This window comes from Primulina tabacum, chromosome 4 (assembly GCF_025594145.1).
Source record: "Primulina tabacum isolate GXHZ01 chromosome 4, ASM2559414v2, whole genome shotgun sequence".
Taxonomy (NCBI): domain Eukaryota; kingdom Viridiplantae; phylum Streptophyta; class Magnoliopsida; order Lamiales; family Gesneriaceae; genus Primulina; species Primulina tabacum.
The window spans coordinates 2,992,781-3,009,451 of record NC_134553.1 but is presented as its reverse complement, the minus strand read 5'-3'; the positions used below and the strand labels follow the sequence as shown (position 1 = coordinate 3,009,451).

At 36.9% G+C, this 16,671-nt stretch overlaps 1 protein-coding gene and 1 pseudogene across 1 annotated transcript; one reads left to right on the top strand and one right to left on the bottom strand.

The window, feature by feature from the left end:
• The first annotated feature begins 314 nt into the window (after positions 1-314).
• LOC142542426 (pyrophosphate-energized vacuolar membrane proton pump-like) lies at positions 315-6,297 on the top strand (annotated as a pseudogene).
• Positions 6,298-8,703: 2,406 nt separating this feature from the next.
• Positions 8,704-16,435, bottom strand: LOC142542425 (topless-related protein 1-like). The gene is given in 27 exon segments (XM_075649050.1): positions 8,704-9,282; positions 9,739-9,905; positions 9,987-10,175; positions 10,258-10,353; positions 10,458-10,586; positions 10,754-10,933; positions 11,033-11,143; positions 11,343-11,489; positions 11,596-11,682; positions 11,771-11,929; positions 12,012-12,246; positions 12,338-12,465; positions 12,591-12,686; positions 12,758-12,853; positions 12,932-13,005; positions 13,098-13,167; positions 13,275-13,384; positions 13,497-13,662; positions 13,751-13,863; positions 14,063-14,186; positions 14,265-14,324; positions 14,326-14,443; positions 14,747-14,905; positions 14,985-15,098; positions 15,181-15,360; positions 15,466-15,602; positions 16,280-16,435. Coding segments are annotated over 26 exon segments (3,411 nt in total). The 5' UTR covers positions 15,546-15,602; positions 16,280-16,435; the 3' UTR covers positions 8,704-9,059.
• Positions 16,436-16,671: the final 236 nt, after the last annotated feature.

Sequence of the window (16,671 nt, the reverse complement as noted above, 5' to 3'; positions counted from 1 at the left end):
ACCGCCCAAGCACAATACTAAAAACTCTCCCTCTACTTAAAATATAGTTCTTCATTTTCTCACATCCCACTATTTAATTATTATCGTTAATTAAATTTTTAGAAAAATAAAAAATATTGTTGAAATAATTTGTTTCTCTCATAATAATGTAATATTAGGTATGATTTCACGACAATAAGAATAAATAAATTAAATGTACAAAAAAGGACAGCCCAACGGACAAAGCTTAGTTTGAGGTTGCGGTGGACTTGCCCGCACCCTAACATTCCACCCATGTCCTTGGGATACTATAAATACCACACTGAACTCGCCATCCCCTAAATTCGTGACAGCAGTTTCCTTCTGTTTTTACTCTCGATCAGCTCTTCATTTTCGCCGGCGAGAGCAGCAAAGGTTATGGCGAGTATGGAGTCTGATTCAGCTTTGCTCCCGGATCTGGGGACAGAGATTGTGATTCCGGTGTGCGCTGTCATAGGCATCGTTTTCTCGCTCGTGCAATGGCTACTGGTTTCGCGCGTGAAACTTTCGTCGGAAAGTGTCGTATCGGATTCTGTGAAGAACGGGAATGAATGGATACGGTGATTACTTGATAGAAGAAGAGGAAGGGATGAACGACCATAACGTTGTCGCTAAGTGCGCTGAAATCCAGAACGCTATCTCCGAGGGTCAGTGTTGCTTTAGATCTCAATGTCATATCGCTAGATCTGATTTTTTTTAAAAAAAATTGTCAAGTGTGCGTTAGTACAGTGTGTTGCGTGATTTGGACGTCATTCATTTTCCTCCCCTTTTATGCGAGCTCTCTATTTTCGTACTGAAACTGGCAAAAAGCTCAAAGTTGTAATAGGGAGTTTGCTGCGTTAATTCTTTTTTTAAGAAAATCAGGTTTTGAGAATTTCAGCTATGATTTTAGGATTAATCTCTGAAAGAAGATGAATGGTCGAAGAGAGACTTTTGAAGATTTTCTGAACCTGCTCCTGGAATTTGTTTTGCAACATAGTTCTTATTTTTAATTTTTAAGTCAACTCTTTCTCTTTCTCTTCAAAAAAAAAAATACTTTAAAAAAAAATTTCCCACTCTTTTACATCAAAACTGTTTCAAGGTCCGTTTTTTAAAAAACTGTTTTAATGTAAAATTGTAAAACCCTTTTGACGTGTCTTCCTCAAGATCTCTTATTAAAACCAAAAATAATAATAATTACAAACATGATTTTTCCCACTTTCAAGAACGTGCTGCTGCAGTCTGAACCTTCTACATCCAAGTACGTCTAGATTTCACAATTTTGTTTTTGCGTGAATATAGTCTCGAATCTCGTACCTTAACTTTAGGCGGAAAAGGTTTCTTCATATGGAATAGTCTATAATTGAGATTGATAGCTACCTGCCGAATGAATTTTCATTTTATTTCGGATTTTTTAATTTTTTTATAAACGTTATATCTACTTAATTGTAAATCTTCTTTTGGCTGATTTTGTTTGCGGCGAAAGTTGGACTAGGGTTTATGAATAATGAGTTTCGATATTTTTATTTATTATAATTTTATATTAGGATAAAGTTGAGTATGATGTCGGTGGAGAGTTTCTTGTCGGTGTTTGTGAGCTGTCACCAAGTTAGGTGACAGATCGAATCTCCATCAATAAAATTATTGAAAACAAAAATTCGTGTGAAACAGTCTCACGGTCGTATTTTGTGAGACAGATATCTTATTTGGGTCATCCATGAAAAAGTATTACTTTTTATGTTAAGAGTATTAGTTTTTATTGTGAATATCGGTAGGGTTACTCATCTCACAGATAAAGATTTGTGAGATCGTCTCACAGTTAATAATAATAATAATAACTTATCATTTCTGTTTGATTTAAGGGATGATTATCCTATTATATTATTGATTATGTATTCTAGATCAAAATAATTAGTTTTAAATCTGACAATCAAATAATTAGTTAATATTGATATTTCTACTCACCTCGTGTTGAAGCACGTGAGAAGATGGTGCTGCGTGAACGCGGGTTTAGTGCATGGATTTAATCAAGGATTAGTCTTTGAACCAATACCTACCAATATTCATAATAAAAATTAATACTCATAGCATAAAAAAATAACATGTTTTCATAGATGACCTAAATAAGAGATTCGCTTCATAAAATACGATCCGTTAGACCATTTCACATAAGTTTTTGCCAATTATTAAAGCTATTGACTTCACGGTATGTGCTTTATATACAATCCACGGTATTAATTAGTATTAGTAATTAATAAAGAAGCGAAAACACTGTCCCCTGTAGGCTATAGGCTTCATGAATTGACGGGTGTCACGTCCATTATTTTAAGTTGACTTAGTTGAGTTATCTTTGGAGGCAAAATTCCAGTCCAGTAATAAAATGTTATTTTTCGAATAAAAAGAATATTCAATTTGGAACATAAATGCCACTTTGTTGCGTCAGAATACAGTTTTTGCAGGTGAGAGAGGTACAGGAGTATGTGCAATTCATTGATTAGGCTATCCAAGCGATTTGGTTTTGTACTTTTGTATTGTCCAACATTCTATTTTGATGATATGATGTGCAATTATTGGACAAATGAGTTAAAGCATGATTGGTTCTACTTTGCCTGAGATGGAAAAATATTCCTTGCATGCCAGGTGCTACATCTTTTTCCTATTAACTGAATATCAGTATGTCGGTGTCTTCATGGTGGCTTTTGCAATTCTCATTTTCCTGTTCCTTGGATCGGTTGAGGGTTTCAGCACAAAGTACCAGCCTTGCACCTATGACAAGGAGAAGTTGTGCAAGCCTGCTCTCGCAACTGCCATCTTCAGTACTTTATCCTTCTTGCTTGGTATAGTTACCTCTGTCATTTCTGGTTTCCTTGGGATGAAAATTGCGACTTATGCAAACGCAAGGACAACATTGGAAGCTAGGAAAGGGGTCGGAAGAGCTTTTATTGTTGCATTTAGATCTGGTGCAGTTATGGGTTTTCTCCTTGCCGCAAATGGTCTATTGGTTCTGAATATTACCATCAATCTATTCAAGATCTACTACGGAGATGATTGGGAAGGCCTTTTTGAGGCAATTACTGGATATGGTCTTGGTGGATCGTCAATGGCTTTGTTTGGACGAGTTGGAGGCGGTATTTACACTAAGGCTGCTGATGTTGGTGCTGACCTTGTCGGAAAAGTTGAGAGAAACATACCTGAAGATGACCCCAGAAATCCTGCTGTAAGATACTGCACACCTTTCAGTAGTTGGTGCTATTTATCAAAGGACTTTGTTGCCAAAATATTCATTTTATTTTGCAGGTGATTGCTGACAATGTTGGTGACAATGTCGGAGATATTGCTGGAATGGGGTCTGATCTTTTTGGTTCATATGCCGAATCTTCATGTGCTGCCCTTGTCGTGGCTTCCATATCCTCTTTTGGAATAACTCACGACTTCACTGCTATGTGCTACCCTCTGCTCGTTAGTTCCATGGGAATAATTGTTTGTTTGATAACGACCTTATTTGCTACCGACTTTTTTGAAATCAAGACTGTCAAGGAGATTGAACCGTCATTAAAGAAACAGCTTATCATCTCCACCATTCTCATGACTGTTGGAATTGCAATTGTTACGTGGACCTGTGTGCCATCATCCTTTACAATCTACAATTTTGGCACCCAAAAAGTTGTGAAGAACTGGTGAGCTCCTACTAAATCTGAAAATTGAAATGGACCCGGTGGTGAAGAATTATTGTTCTTCTGTTTGGATTTTTATCATCTGGCAACTATGGGGATATTCTTGAGACGATCTTATATTGAAGAGGTTTACTTCCTTAGATATGCTTCTGAGTAGTTTTTTTCCCTTACAGTTTGAGAAATAAATATTGTTTTTAAGGGAAAAAAACTACTCAGAAGCATATCTAAGGAAGTGAACCTCTTAATTGATCTGCTTTGTTCCACTCTTAACTGAATCCCTATAGTGCAATAACAATAACTGAAGATAGAGTGCCTAACAGGTTTCTTGGTTTTCACTTTCAACAAAATAAGATGCAGTCGTCCAGTTTGTTTAAAGTTACCATTATCGAGATTCTAGAATCTATATATTATGTCATCTGTGTGCAGTTAGTTGCCATGTAATACCTTTGATACGGCATAACTACTTCTAATGTTTTCTTTTACAACTCATATTGGCACGACAGGCAACTTTTCCTTTGTGTGGATTCCGTTGGGCTTTGGGCTGGACTCATCATCGGATTTGTTACAGAATATTACACCAGCAATGCTTACAGGTGCATATAGTAGTTACTTTTGTTCTTTTCTTTGACAAATATCATTATTTCCCTAGTTTTCCATATGTTGCATGAATTTTTTTTTCCTTCCAATTATCTACCGACTCCATTTTCTGAACTTCTGTATGCAGCCCCGTGCAAGATGTTGCCGATTCATGCAGAACCGGTGCTGCCACCAATGTCATATTTGGCCTTGCCTTGGGATATAAATCCGTTATCATCCCCATTTTTGCTATAGCTATTAGCATTTTTGTTAGTTTTACCTTTGCTGCCATGTACGGTATTGCAGTGGCCGCCCTCGGCATCCTGAGCACAATTGCCACTGGTTTGGCTATTGATGCTTATGGTCCTATAAGTGATAATGCTGGAGGTATAGCTGAGATGGCTGGCATGAGCCACAGGATTCGGGAAAGAACAGATGCCCTTGATGCTGCTGGGAACACCACTGCTGCTATTGGGAAGGTTGCATTTTCGGTTTTGTTATCGTCTTAATACTTTAAAAATGAAGATCCATGATTTGCGGCCTAATCTTATTTTAATCCTTTGCATTTTCTTTTAGGGATTTGCCATTGGATCTGCTGCTCTTGTTTCATTAGCACTTTTGGTGCTTTCGTTAGCCGTGCAAACATTTCAACTGTTGATGTTCTGACACCCAAAGTCTTCATTGGTTTAATCGTTGGTGCGATGCTCCCGTACTGGTTTTCTGCCATGACCATAATGAGTGTCGGTAGCGCTGCTTTGAAAATGGTGGAGGAAGTTCGTAGGCAATTTAACACTATTCCTGGCCTTATGGAGGGCCACGCGAAGCCAGATTATGCCACTTGTGTCAAGATTTCAACAGATGCATCTATTAAGGAGATGATTCCCCCAGGCGCCCTTGTCATGCTAACTCCTGTCATTGTTGGAGTATTTTTCGGCGTTGAGACGCTCTCTGGTGTTCTTGCCGGCTCCCTTGTCTCTGGTGTCCAGGTACATGACTTTGATCTGTTGTGCTAGAAGTGAACATTTTAAGGCCTTTATGATTTAATATCTACGTTGACTACGTTACTAAACTCTTATTCCTTTGTAACTTTATAAGATTGCAATATCGGCCTCCAACACCGGTGGAGCATGGGACAATGCCAAGAAATACATTGAGGTAAGCGCCTGTTTCATAGTAAACAACGTTCACTATACGGTCTGATTTTCAATTTAGAGGTGCGCACAAGTCAGTTGGAGCTTAAACATGTGATTCAATCAAGCTTGAGTCGACTTGCTATACAAATTGAATTAGAATTAAGAGTCTATTTATATATCTAAAGTCAGACTTGTATGTGTTTTGAATTATGTGAGCTCTGAGTTTGAAATGTTTGAACTTCAAAAATGATCATTGGAAAAAATAATACGTGAAGTGACATGAAAATTTCACATAAACATGAGTTGAGCTCGTGTTGACTGAGTTGCATTTTTTAGCTTTGATTGAATTGCGCCACTCGCTTTTTTCATTATTCTCACTGAGGTTAGATATTAGAGCACCTTTTCAGCTTCAACTCCAATTTTGTCCCTTCAGGCTGGTGCATCGGAGCATGCAAGAACCCTTGGACCGAAAGGATCAGAACCACACAAGGCTGCCGTTATAGGAGATACAATTGGAGACCCTCTAAAGGACACTTCAGGTCCATCGCTCAACATCCTCATCAAACTTATGGCAGTAGAATCGCTTGTGTTTGCTCCTTTCTTCGCCACTCATGGCGGGTTGCTATTTAAGATATTATGAGATAAGGGAAACACCAGTCGACCAAAAAATCTCTCAAATTTTCTTTATTTTTTCTGTCTAATTTTGAAGTACTTTTCAGTTGAGCCGCTTCCTTCTTGGTTTTTTTTTTCTTTGTTAGATTGTAGCATATGTGATTTTATTCTTTGTTGAGGTGATTATGATAATTGTTATGACGAGCATGTTTGTGCAAATCAGCATCCTTCACAGGACAAGAGCGAGAGATCAACATCAAATATATACATATACATATATATTTTTATTCTTTTTTGTTACTGTTTTTCATGTTGACTTTGAAGTCACACACCACACATAAATAGTACGTTTTAACTAATTTATTTATTATATGGTGGAATGCACCAAAACTCTATCCGCTGGATCTTCTCCATGAACAATTCAAATCTTGTCGCAGCCTAAATAACCTAAATCAGCAGACTTAAAAAAAAACTGCCTATATTATGAAGTTAGAAACATTGAAAACCAGAAATGGTAATTGCTTTTTTTTAAAAAAAAAATAGAAATTATTTACAAACATTAAATATAGTTTTCGATACAACTATTTAACTTTTTAAAAAAAGTGATCATAATGTTAGACCCGAACGTATTAATGTTGGTTATGTCTCTATCTAAGAACATTTTCAAATATTTTTTTAATAATCATCTTCTAAAATCATGTTTTTATTTCAAATTTGATTTGTAATTGAAGATGTAAGTAGTAGTATGTAAACTCATACATATGATATTTATATCAAAAGAAATATTTTTAAGAAGGGTTAGTATATGAACTTTTTTGTATGTCTTTTAATTACAATAATGGATGTTCATCATGAAGCCGCTCTTGGTTTCGAAGTCGACGATTTCATCGAATTTAGGGAGTCTTGTCTTCTTTTTTAGTCCTTGACTTAACTCCTTTTGATATGTAAATGTTAAGCGTGGTACTCGGAGTAGAAGAGGTTAGATGATACATGGTGGATAATATAAGTGGTTAATAATTGAAAGATGGAAACCTTGTCGATGAATGGACAATAAAACATGAATGAACTGATCTCACATTAGAATAAGAGTAGTAAAAGCATCTTCTTTTTCGAAACTCATCACTTAAATACTCCAAAATTAAACTTGCTTGAATTAAGGCAATTTTGGATAGGTAACCCCTGAGAAGCTTTTCATGGTGGATGTGAATGAGCACATAAGCACGCTAGAAAGATAAGTATTGATACAGTGGAAGGACAGTCGCCAAATCTGAGACATTATATTACAAGTAGATCAGATCTTGGGTTCTTCTAGTATGGTGTAGTTCGGGAATGAACTTGGTGGGCATGTGATGTGCTGATACAACGGTGGATAATCGTCAATTTGGAGCATTAAAAGTAGTATCAGAGCATGAAAACTCCTAGTACGATGTGGTTCGGACGAACTAAGTGGAAGTCGATGGACATATGACACTCGAGAGATATAAAAGATTTGACTGGTAAGCATGTGATACCGAAATACATAAAAGATTTGATAAATACTACTCATTTTCACAAACTGGAGATAAGAGTGATGATATAAGCATATCGGAAAAACTCATATTAATACATCAGAGACAATCATCAAATCGGGGTCTTTGTTTGAATATGATGTCTTACATTAAGATTTCTTTATCATATTAAAAAAAATAAAAAAAGCTTTTCTCCGTTGTTTAAAAAAAAATTGTGTTGTATATTGGAATGATATATACATAATATATTAATTTTAATTTATGCATAAGGAATATTCTTGATCTCTATCGTTTGATGCGTTTATTTATTATTATAATAATATTCAAAGTTCATTTTTCGGACACAAGCCGATTCTGTCGCGACAAAGAATGTGCTGCAAGGTGCAAACAGATGAAGGGACATGCTGCATCTGGACATTGTGTACTAATAAATACATGTTTCTGTAGGTATCCATGTTGAGTATGGTAATGCTGGCGCCTTGTAAAAGTTAAGCGAGTTATTTGTTAATGTGGCTAAGGCTGACGAACTTGTCGGTGGTGTTTTGAACTTTGATTGCGGGATCTGTTTCTTGATGTGCTGAGAATGCGAAATTCTTTAAAGTTAAAAAAGATTATAATGATTATATTTGAACAGCTAATTTGAAGAAATAATGATTTCGCATCACATTATTATACTTATCCAATTGTTAGAATGTAACTAGGAAAATTGTGTCATTTGGAATTAAGGGGTAGGTCTATGTTGCACATGGACTTGTATTACACCCTGTGTTTTAATATACCCAATGTGCCACAGCTAGTGTCTTCGATCATCAGTGTCATCGACATACTCGTAACAAGCTATTGATGGCCAAAGTCAAACGACGTTTCATCGAGCCCCTTGTGCCACGGAGTTTGAAACATCTTTCACCTCTTTGATGTTCATCGGGACAAGTCTTCTTTTTCAATACATGATTCATAAGCGACATACAGCTATCACGAAACATTGGATGAAACAAACTGTATGGAATGCACATTCATCTACTCGACGTTGACATGTTATAATTTTTACACTTGACAAAAGAGGTAAGTAACAAATGCAAATAACCCACGGAATATCTCAACCAGTGCATGATATCTCTATCGAAATGCCAAAAAAGAAACTCTCCATAAACAAAATTTAAGACGACAGTTCGATGCCAAAAAAATAACGCAGTGGGTTTGAGAAAAACCAAAACAATATCTCAGCATTGATGTAAAAATAAAAAATCGTTTGTTGAAGCTACCTGAATGGTTCATCTTACATCACATCTATTCAGTCAAACTGTTGGTAATCAAAATGTTTCTAAGTCACAGACTGAATTTAACTACAAGTCCAGCTCCCTAACTGCATGTCTTCAAAGAAATGTATTACAATGCCAAAAAAAAAAGTCCGACTACCAGTCGGATGCGCGTTTATTTTATCAGCTTAATTTGCAAAAAGGAAGCTGTTTACTACCAAATATAGACAATGCAATAGATAAATAAACACACCATAGGAGGGGAGGTGGTGGTGTAAAGCTTGTGCATTGACAGCCATTAGATTATCTTTGTGCTTGATCTGAAGCAGAGGCTCCAACTAAAGGTGTATTTGGTACACTGCTCGAGGACCCGTTTTCATTGGGTGGTGGCACACCCCACCTGCTTTCGGATTCAAGGGGTTCAATAACATGAACTGAACCATCTGACATACCTAATGCAAACTGGTTCGGTTCTTGTGGATGTGCCGCGACCACAAGTGGGTGCTGGGGGTGCCCATTTGAATTGCTAGATGAAAGAAAATAAATGCTTCCGGTGAGGCATTAAAGATAAATTACAAAGTCCAACAGAAATATGTAGTTGAAATAATAAATTAATTTGCTATTTTATTCTGAAGATCATTCAGTTGATACGGTGTAAACGAATCACGCAGGCTCGAGAAGTATTTGAATTTATTGAAATCGAACTCGAGCAGAAGTCTAACATGTTCAATTTTTTTTCCAACCAAAACTTAAGGCTGAATTATATTGTTCGATAAATATATATATATATATATTAAATAAATAAATTTCGAGTCTTTCAATTATTATTTCAAGCAATAGTTTGAACAGCTTGCTCTCGAACATAGTTTCGAATCAAGCTCGAGCTCGAAATTCGGCATATTCAACTCGATTTGGTTTTTTTATACCCCTAGTTAAGATTAGAAGGTAAATAATCCAAAATTCATTAGCTTGACAGACTTGCCTGATACTTGAAGCGAGATAAGCAGAAGGATTTATTCGACATCTCAAGCGGAGGTGTGCAGCGGTGAAAATGCAGACAGTAGAATCAAGGAAACTGGCATATATCAGTTGGCTATCACATGAAAATGTAGCATGAGCTATAAGGGCTGCCGATTCACGTGGGACCCACTGAAATGGAACAAATTACACATCAAAGATTCGCAAGTAAATGTGTTTTCATTGATCAGGTTTTCTTGGGGTAAAATGTACCTGCTTTATGCATTCTAATTTAGTTGTCTCATATATAGCAAGCTGAGTCTCATGTATAACCAGAAAGTGAATCTGGTCCTGATGGAACTGGACGCGTGTTTCAGATTGTGACATTGGTGATCTCCCAGAAGGAAGTTGCAAATATTTTGATTTCTGCTTTTCCCATCCATCAGAGTTCCATACAATAAGCTGGAGATGAACGATGTTATAAGAATAATTCAATAATTAAAATCATCAACACTGTAAGGCCGAATAATAAAAAGTCGTTTACCTGAGAATCTGCTCCTGATGAAACTAGAACATTTAATGCATGTGAGAAAGCCAGACCTGTAATTCTTTTAGAATGGCCTTTAAGCTTGCTTTTGACCTGTGAAAATTTGGGTTTAATAAGGCCACTTTGACTCTTAACTTTTAGGCATAAGAATAACATTCACCAGAAAACAAACTATTAAGTGCTCTTAATTGATATACCTCGTCTACACGAACATTATATATCTGTATTGTAGAATCATCCATGCCAATAGCGATTATATTATTATCTTCGGGATGAAATGCCAAAAATGTTGCTGCCGGTGGTGGAGGCATAAAGGTTGTCATGGTCTGACCTCGTCCATAAGAAATAGAGAGAATGAGTATGTTCACATCGTAAGCACAATAATGTAGCTATATACAGGCTCTTTGTATGCTACAACTGAATATACACCAAGTGACAGCTACATCCAGTGCAATAACCAAATACAGCATATAAAGAATCGGTAATATGTTACCTTGAAAGTCATCATATTGAACAAAGAGATCTTTCCTCCGGATGCTGACATCACATAAGAATCATTTTTGGACAAAGCAAAACAAGAAACAGTCTCCTCGGGGTTCGTGTCCGTGATATCATTTGTCATCAAAATGCCACTTGATGGTTGCCATAATTGAGGTGAAACACTAGCTGTTGCCTACAGATGAAATGCCCGATTTCAAGATGATTTTATTTTTCAAACGTGGTTGAATCAACTTTGTGAAATGATGTGAAGTAACTTTGACCCAATTCCTACCTTTCCACTTGAATTACGATCATTTCGTTGCCATTTCCAAAGTAAATGGATCGCATTTGAAGCCAAGGCAAGTATAGCATTTCCGGAATTCGTATATATTAACCTCGATATCTGAGATCAACACAAGAAAAACCTAGTTATATCAAAGGCATAAAAGCTAATCAAGGTGCATTAAAATATGGGTGAAAACAAAAAGGGTGGAACTGGTAAATACATACATTCGTTAATGGAAGTGATTAATGAATGTTTATCTTACCAAATGAATATATACATATATCAGATGCAGAAATGCACTTGAAAAAGAATTCACCTTTGTTACTCTTAAATTCTCAGGGAGTCTCAACGACCGGCATTGTGAGGGTTCACTAATTTCAGTGAGCTTCCAAATCTTTGATTTGTCGTTAGTTTCTTCAGCTATTCTAGGTTTCATGTCTCCAAGAATTTTCGCATCCCCATTCTAACATTAACCCAACACATTTTATGAATGAAAGATGACAAATGGAATTCTTCACTACAGTCAAAACTAACAAAGATATGCCGCAGGAAAGGAAAACAAAAGATACCATTGCAGAGATACCAGCAGAGGCAACCCTGTCGGCGAGGCTAGCAACACCACTGGGAGATGTTAGAATTGGGATTAGCGTAGGCTGCTGCACGATAAACAAATATGAAAAGCTTTTGATTATTATCAACTCAGTTAGATGGCTCAGAAGATATTTAAACAATAGAATCAAATACCCTTGAAGCTTCGGATGATCTGGACGCATCAAAAGCAAGATTTTCAAACTGACGAAGTAATCGAAGACCATCAGCATTTGCCAAAACTTTTATTCCATTTTCATTTGCAGAAACAGCCAACAGGCTCCCATCTTTGTTGAAGCGTATCCGAGGACTTGCCTTGAATGTGTGAGAAGTAAAGTCAAGATTTCACGCACACTACATAAAAGCATATAAAATGACGTGATCAAAGAAAACTCACCGGAAGACCTCCATCAGCATCAATACTGGTCAACAACTGAGTATTGTCCATATCCCAAATTTTGATGGAAAAATCATCACCGGCAGCCAAGAACCTATTCTTAGTCGTGTCAAACTGCACAACCCCCAAAGATCGTTTTCGGAAACCTTGATATGTTCTCTTCACGGCTCCTTCACTTTCGTTCCATTCAACAATGTGTGACTCACCATCTTTACTGGTCCCACAGGAAAACAACCTGGACATTGGACAATAAAGTTGCCAACTTAAAATCTGGTCATAAGAGAAACAACTGCACATGAATATCATCTATGAAGCAGGTAATCAACCTTGTTCCATCCGCACTATAGGCCATGGTGGTGCAAAAACGACCAGGAGCATCATAATCAACTCGAGATCCCAAATTATCATACAACCATGCTTTAATCTTTCCATCAGAAGCCGTAGAAAATATAAACTGAAAATCATGGAAAGACTTCATAATCAAGTGGAAATCCGAAAAAACAAAATGACTATGCCTCATCCTTTTATCCACAAGAAATAATAGATGAAAAAATGAATGTAATATGATGGATCCATTACCTGAATGTTCTCTTTATGGTGAGGGCAAACAGAATATACAGAAGCCTCATGACCTTCAAAAGTAAATTGTTTTGCACCATTTGTGGCATCCCAAACCTGAATATCACATATTACACCAATAAAGGTGTGTTTTGAAAAAGAGCTGTAGAAATTTATCTTTAACCAACCTTGATGAGCTTATCATCCCCACATGTCACCACAGAAAGCTGCTTAGTGGGGTGTGAGAAGGCAAGATCATTAACTCCACCAACATGAGCATCAATCTACAATGGCAGCAGTTGGTGGCAAAGAGTTCTAAAAGTAAAACTTCAAGTGAAAAAGAAAAGAACAAGGGACTATACCTCCAAATGCTGACGAACATCATCATTTCCATTATATGAATATATCTGTACAAGGTGTCTGGAATATGCAACTCCTACATGGAAGAACGGATGAAGAACGATCTACGTCATATTAAGCCATTAAGTTTCTACGCAATCCGCATTCTTTGATATTAATCGCAATTACCAAACAAAGAACCATCAGGACTCCAAATCACACGATTCACTGAGACCCCTGGATCTTTCACGAGAGCGGCCTAAGATAAACAACAAAACTTAGTGCTTCAAATCAAGTGCCTTAAAATTTAGTCGGGGAGAAATTTTAGGAAATCGGAAATAAATTTAATAATGAAATAGGTAGCACCTGTAAAGGCATTGTACATGCACTCAAATCCCAAACTTTGAAGCTTTTCTGAACAAGCCTCTCTCTTGAACCAACTTCCCACAGTCCAATTTCTCCCACATTAGTACCAACTGGTTTATCACAAAAGCAAAGACCGTAAAGAGAATAAATATATTGAAACTTTTCACACCAAAATTGTGAGAAAAAAACAGTTTTAGGGTATTATGTTCTCGGAGACCAAACCTAGAAGTAGACTTTGCTGGATAGGATGAAAATCCATGCTCGTGGGAGATGATCCTTGGTTCAAATTCCGTGCCACAGTCTTTGGAAGGTCGTCTGGCAAATTGAAAGACTGGCTATGTGCGTGCCCAGGAAATGATACAGGAAGAGCATTTACCGGTAGACTTACCTGCTAATTAAAAATAAAGATTACTATATGAAAGCATTATCGTGGGAAATCCACGGCGCAATATTGTGTCGACCCCTTAACCAAATACCTCATCGGAAATTCCCATAGGCCTGATTCTTTTACTTATATGATCAGAATCACCTGATGGAAAATCAACAGAAGGATTTGTAGATGGAGTCCTTGGATGCTTCATGCCAGCAGCTGCAACAAGAGCATAATTGTTTATTAAAAAAGCACGGACCTACGCAGGAAAAGACTTCAATTCACATGATTGCTCGAAATCAGAGCATCGATAAAAATGTGAAGAGTCCACAAAACAAAGTTTCAAGTGTAAATGTAATCTTCAATGGGCGGAACTCCATAACAGGATTTAGATCTCTAAACTCAAAAGGAGAGCTACCAGTAATTGATGGACCACCAAGACCTAGAGGTCCTCCAGAGACAGACGGATGAGATGCAGTGGGGGGATTCGACATCCAACCAGCAAGAGGGGTTTGAACTGAGGCTGGAGTTGTTTGAAATGGCTGCCGCGTCAATCACAGGTTGGTAAGCAAGAAGCAAACAATAAGACAAAGATAACAACTGCAGAAAATAATCCCAACCACATGTGCACCCAGAGGAGAAAAGCCTCCAGGTTTTGGTACTGCTCCAAGTAGAGGATTAGTTAGCTGGAGAAGGCGCATGAACACCATTTGACTGTCCACATGAGTGATCCACAAATAAAGTTCTGATATCCGGGTTTGGCCGAGGATTCTTACAAAGCTGGTGCTGCCAATTTAAGCTGCAGAATTAGCATGTGTCAATTTCTTCTTTGCAAGGTAGCAGGTACCTAGAAAATATGAATCCTAAAAGGAGCATTTATATGGCATGATATCAACAATTTATGTGACACAAAACTAAAATCGGGGAGCATTTCAAGTCGCCGTATAACTGTTGAGACAGAGTTTACTCCAAGTCACGCACACATAATATATTTCCTCACCATGTCAAAAAAATGGGACAAAATCAGCAACTAAAAATGTTGTGCAACAAAAAAAAAACCCAATTTATCACTACTCAATATTTGTCACACATAGAAATCTACCTTTGGTTGATGAGAGTACGGAGCCTTGAATTCCTGAGGTTCGGGAATTGTAACTTGTCCCGAAACAAGGGATTTGCTTCAATAAGCTTCTTCAGTTCAACCAGCATAATGGCACGGGCAGATTTTGTATCTCCATATTTTGATAATTGTTCATTCTCCCTAAGAAACAATGACTCGCATAAAAGGCATTCCAATAAATGTAATGGCGAACATCAACAAATGACAACTTCTTCAATACCTGAAATTCTCTAATGTCAACAGCTGAGTAATCTCCTTAAAAAGGTCTTCATTAAAAGATGCAAAAACCTTAAGATCCTTTACAAGGATTTCAACAGCTTTGGACCGATCGTGCCTGATTATGACAAACTCGTGTAAATTTCTATGTTTCACTCCATTTAAATTTAAATTCGTAAAAAATGAAAGTAGAGTCTCACTTATCCAAAACTTCAAGATACTTCTGTTTCCTAATTTCGAAAAATATCTTCATTGAATATCTATTGTCATCCACTTTGGTGAAACCGGAAAGGTATCTTTCAACCTCATCCCAGTTCCCATTGTGCACTTCATCCTCAAAATACTTCATGTTAAAGAAAAATCCAGATTCTTGCTCAAGCCTATAATTAGGAATACTTCTATTTAATAAAGAGCTTATTCATCACAAATCACCAGAAAAGACAAAATACACACATGGGCATAAGTATAATAATAAATCAACCTACTTGTGAACAGTCTCTTTAAATTTCTCCTCATCCAAGAACTGTAGGATCAGGAACACAAGCTCTCTACTGAGAGAAGACATTACACCAAACACTTCTTCAAGCCAGGGAAAATTTTCAAATGCTATTTAGTCGCAGATCTGTAAAAAAAAAACCCACAAAAAAACACTAAGTAGAAATCAAATATAAAATATTAAGAAGAGGGTCGTATAACCTACCACTAGGCTTATTTAATTGTCAAACAGAGCATCCATTTAATAATTGATTGACACAAGAATCAAAACTGAAAAGAAAATATGCAAGATAAAACTACCACGAAAAAGTACTCAAAAATCAAACCAGGCAAAAGAATCAACAACAAGACTCAATACAAACCTAGATCTTATGTCATCATCGATCGGAAAACTCGAGAAAAAAAACCTTATTTTGCTTTAGCATCAACATAAGGGGTGGAACATGCACCGACAAAATACGAATTTAAAAATTTTTTAAAGAAAAAATCCGAGGTTAATTGAATGGATCAGAAAAATGAAAGCTACTTTAAAAAACCACAAGAGGAATCCGAGATGCACAGATAAAGGGAAGCAAATGAAAAAACTGAGAAAAGAAGAAACAAACCCACAAAAAGCAAAGTCAAGAATCAATATTATGCGTCTACACTTGGAGAAAAAAAAAAGTCGAGTTTTAGTGGTAAAGAAAAAAAAACATCAAAACCCCATTTGAAAGCAGAAAAAAAAAATCACTCCAACAATACGCAGACACGCACACACAAATATTATGTATATGCAGAGAGAGAAACAAAGGTAAGAGGGTATACTTTCCAGAAGGGAAGTGGTAGATCGATCTGTGGAGAGAAACGGCGAACCCGAGGTGAAGATGAGGGGAATCTCTCTTGCTTTCTCTCTCTACATATACTTACACGGTACTGCCACTTTCTCTCTCCATTATATCGTTGTTGACGGAGAAAAAAACTTAAGAGGTCAGGAAATAGGGGAGATGATAAGCGCTCCTGCTTATCATTCGGATAACTACGATACGTAGAGTTGCCTTATATCTAAGATGTTTATTTAATGTACCCATCGAGGTGGGGCCCACAAAGCCCTTTTTTTTTCCCCGGCTCGGGATCCTCGGCTGAGCTTCGTGGGATTTTCTGCGTGTAAATATTTTATTTAATTTGTATAAAATTTCAAATAAATTAAATTAAAGAAT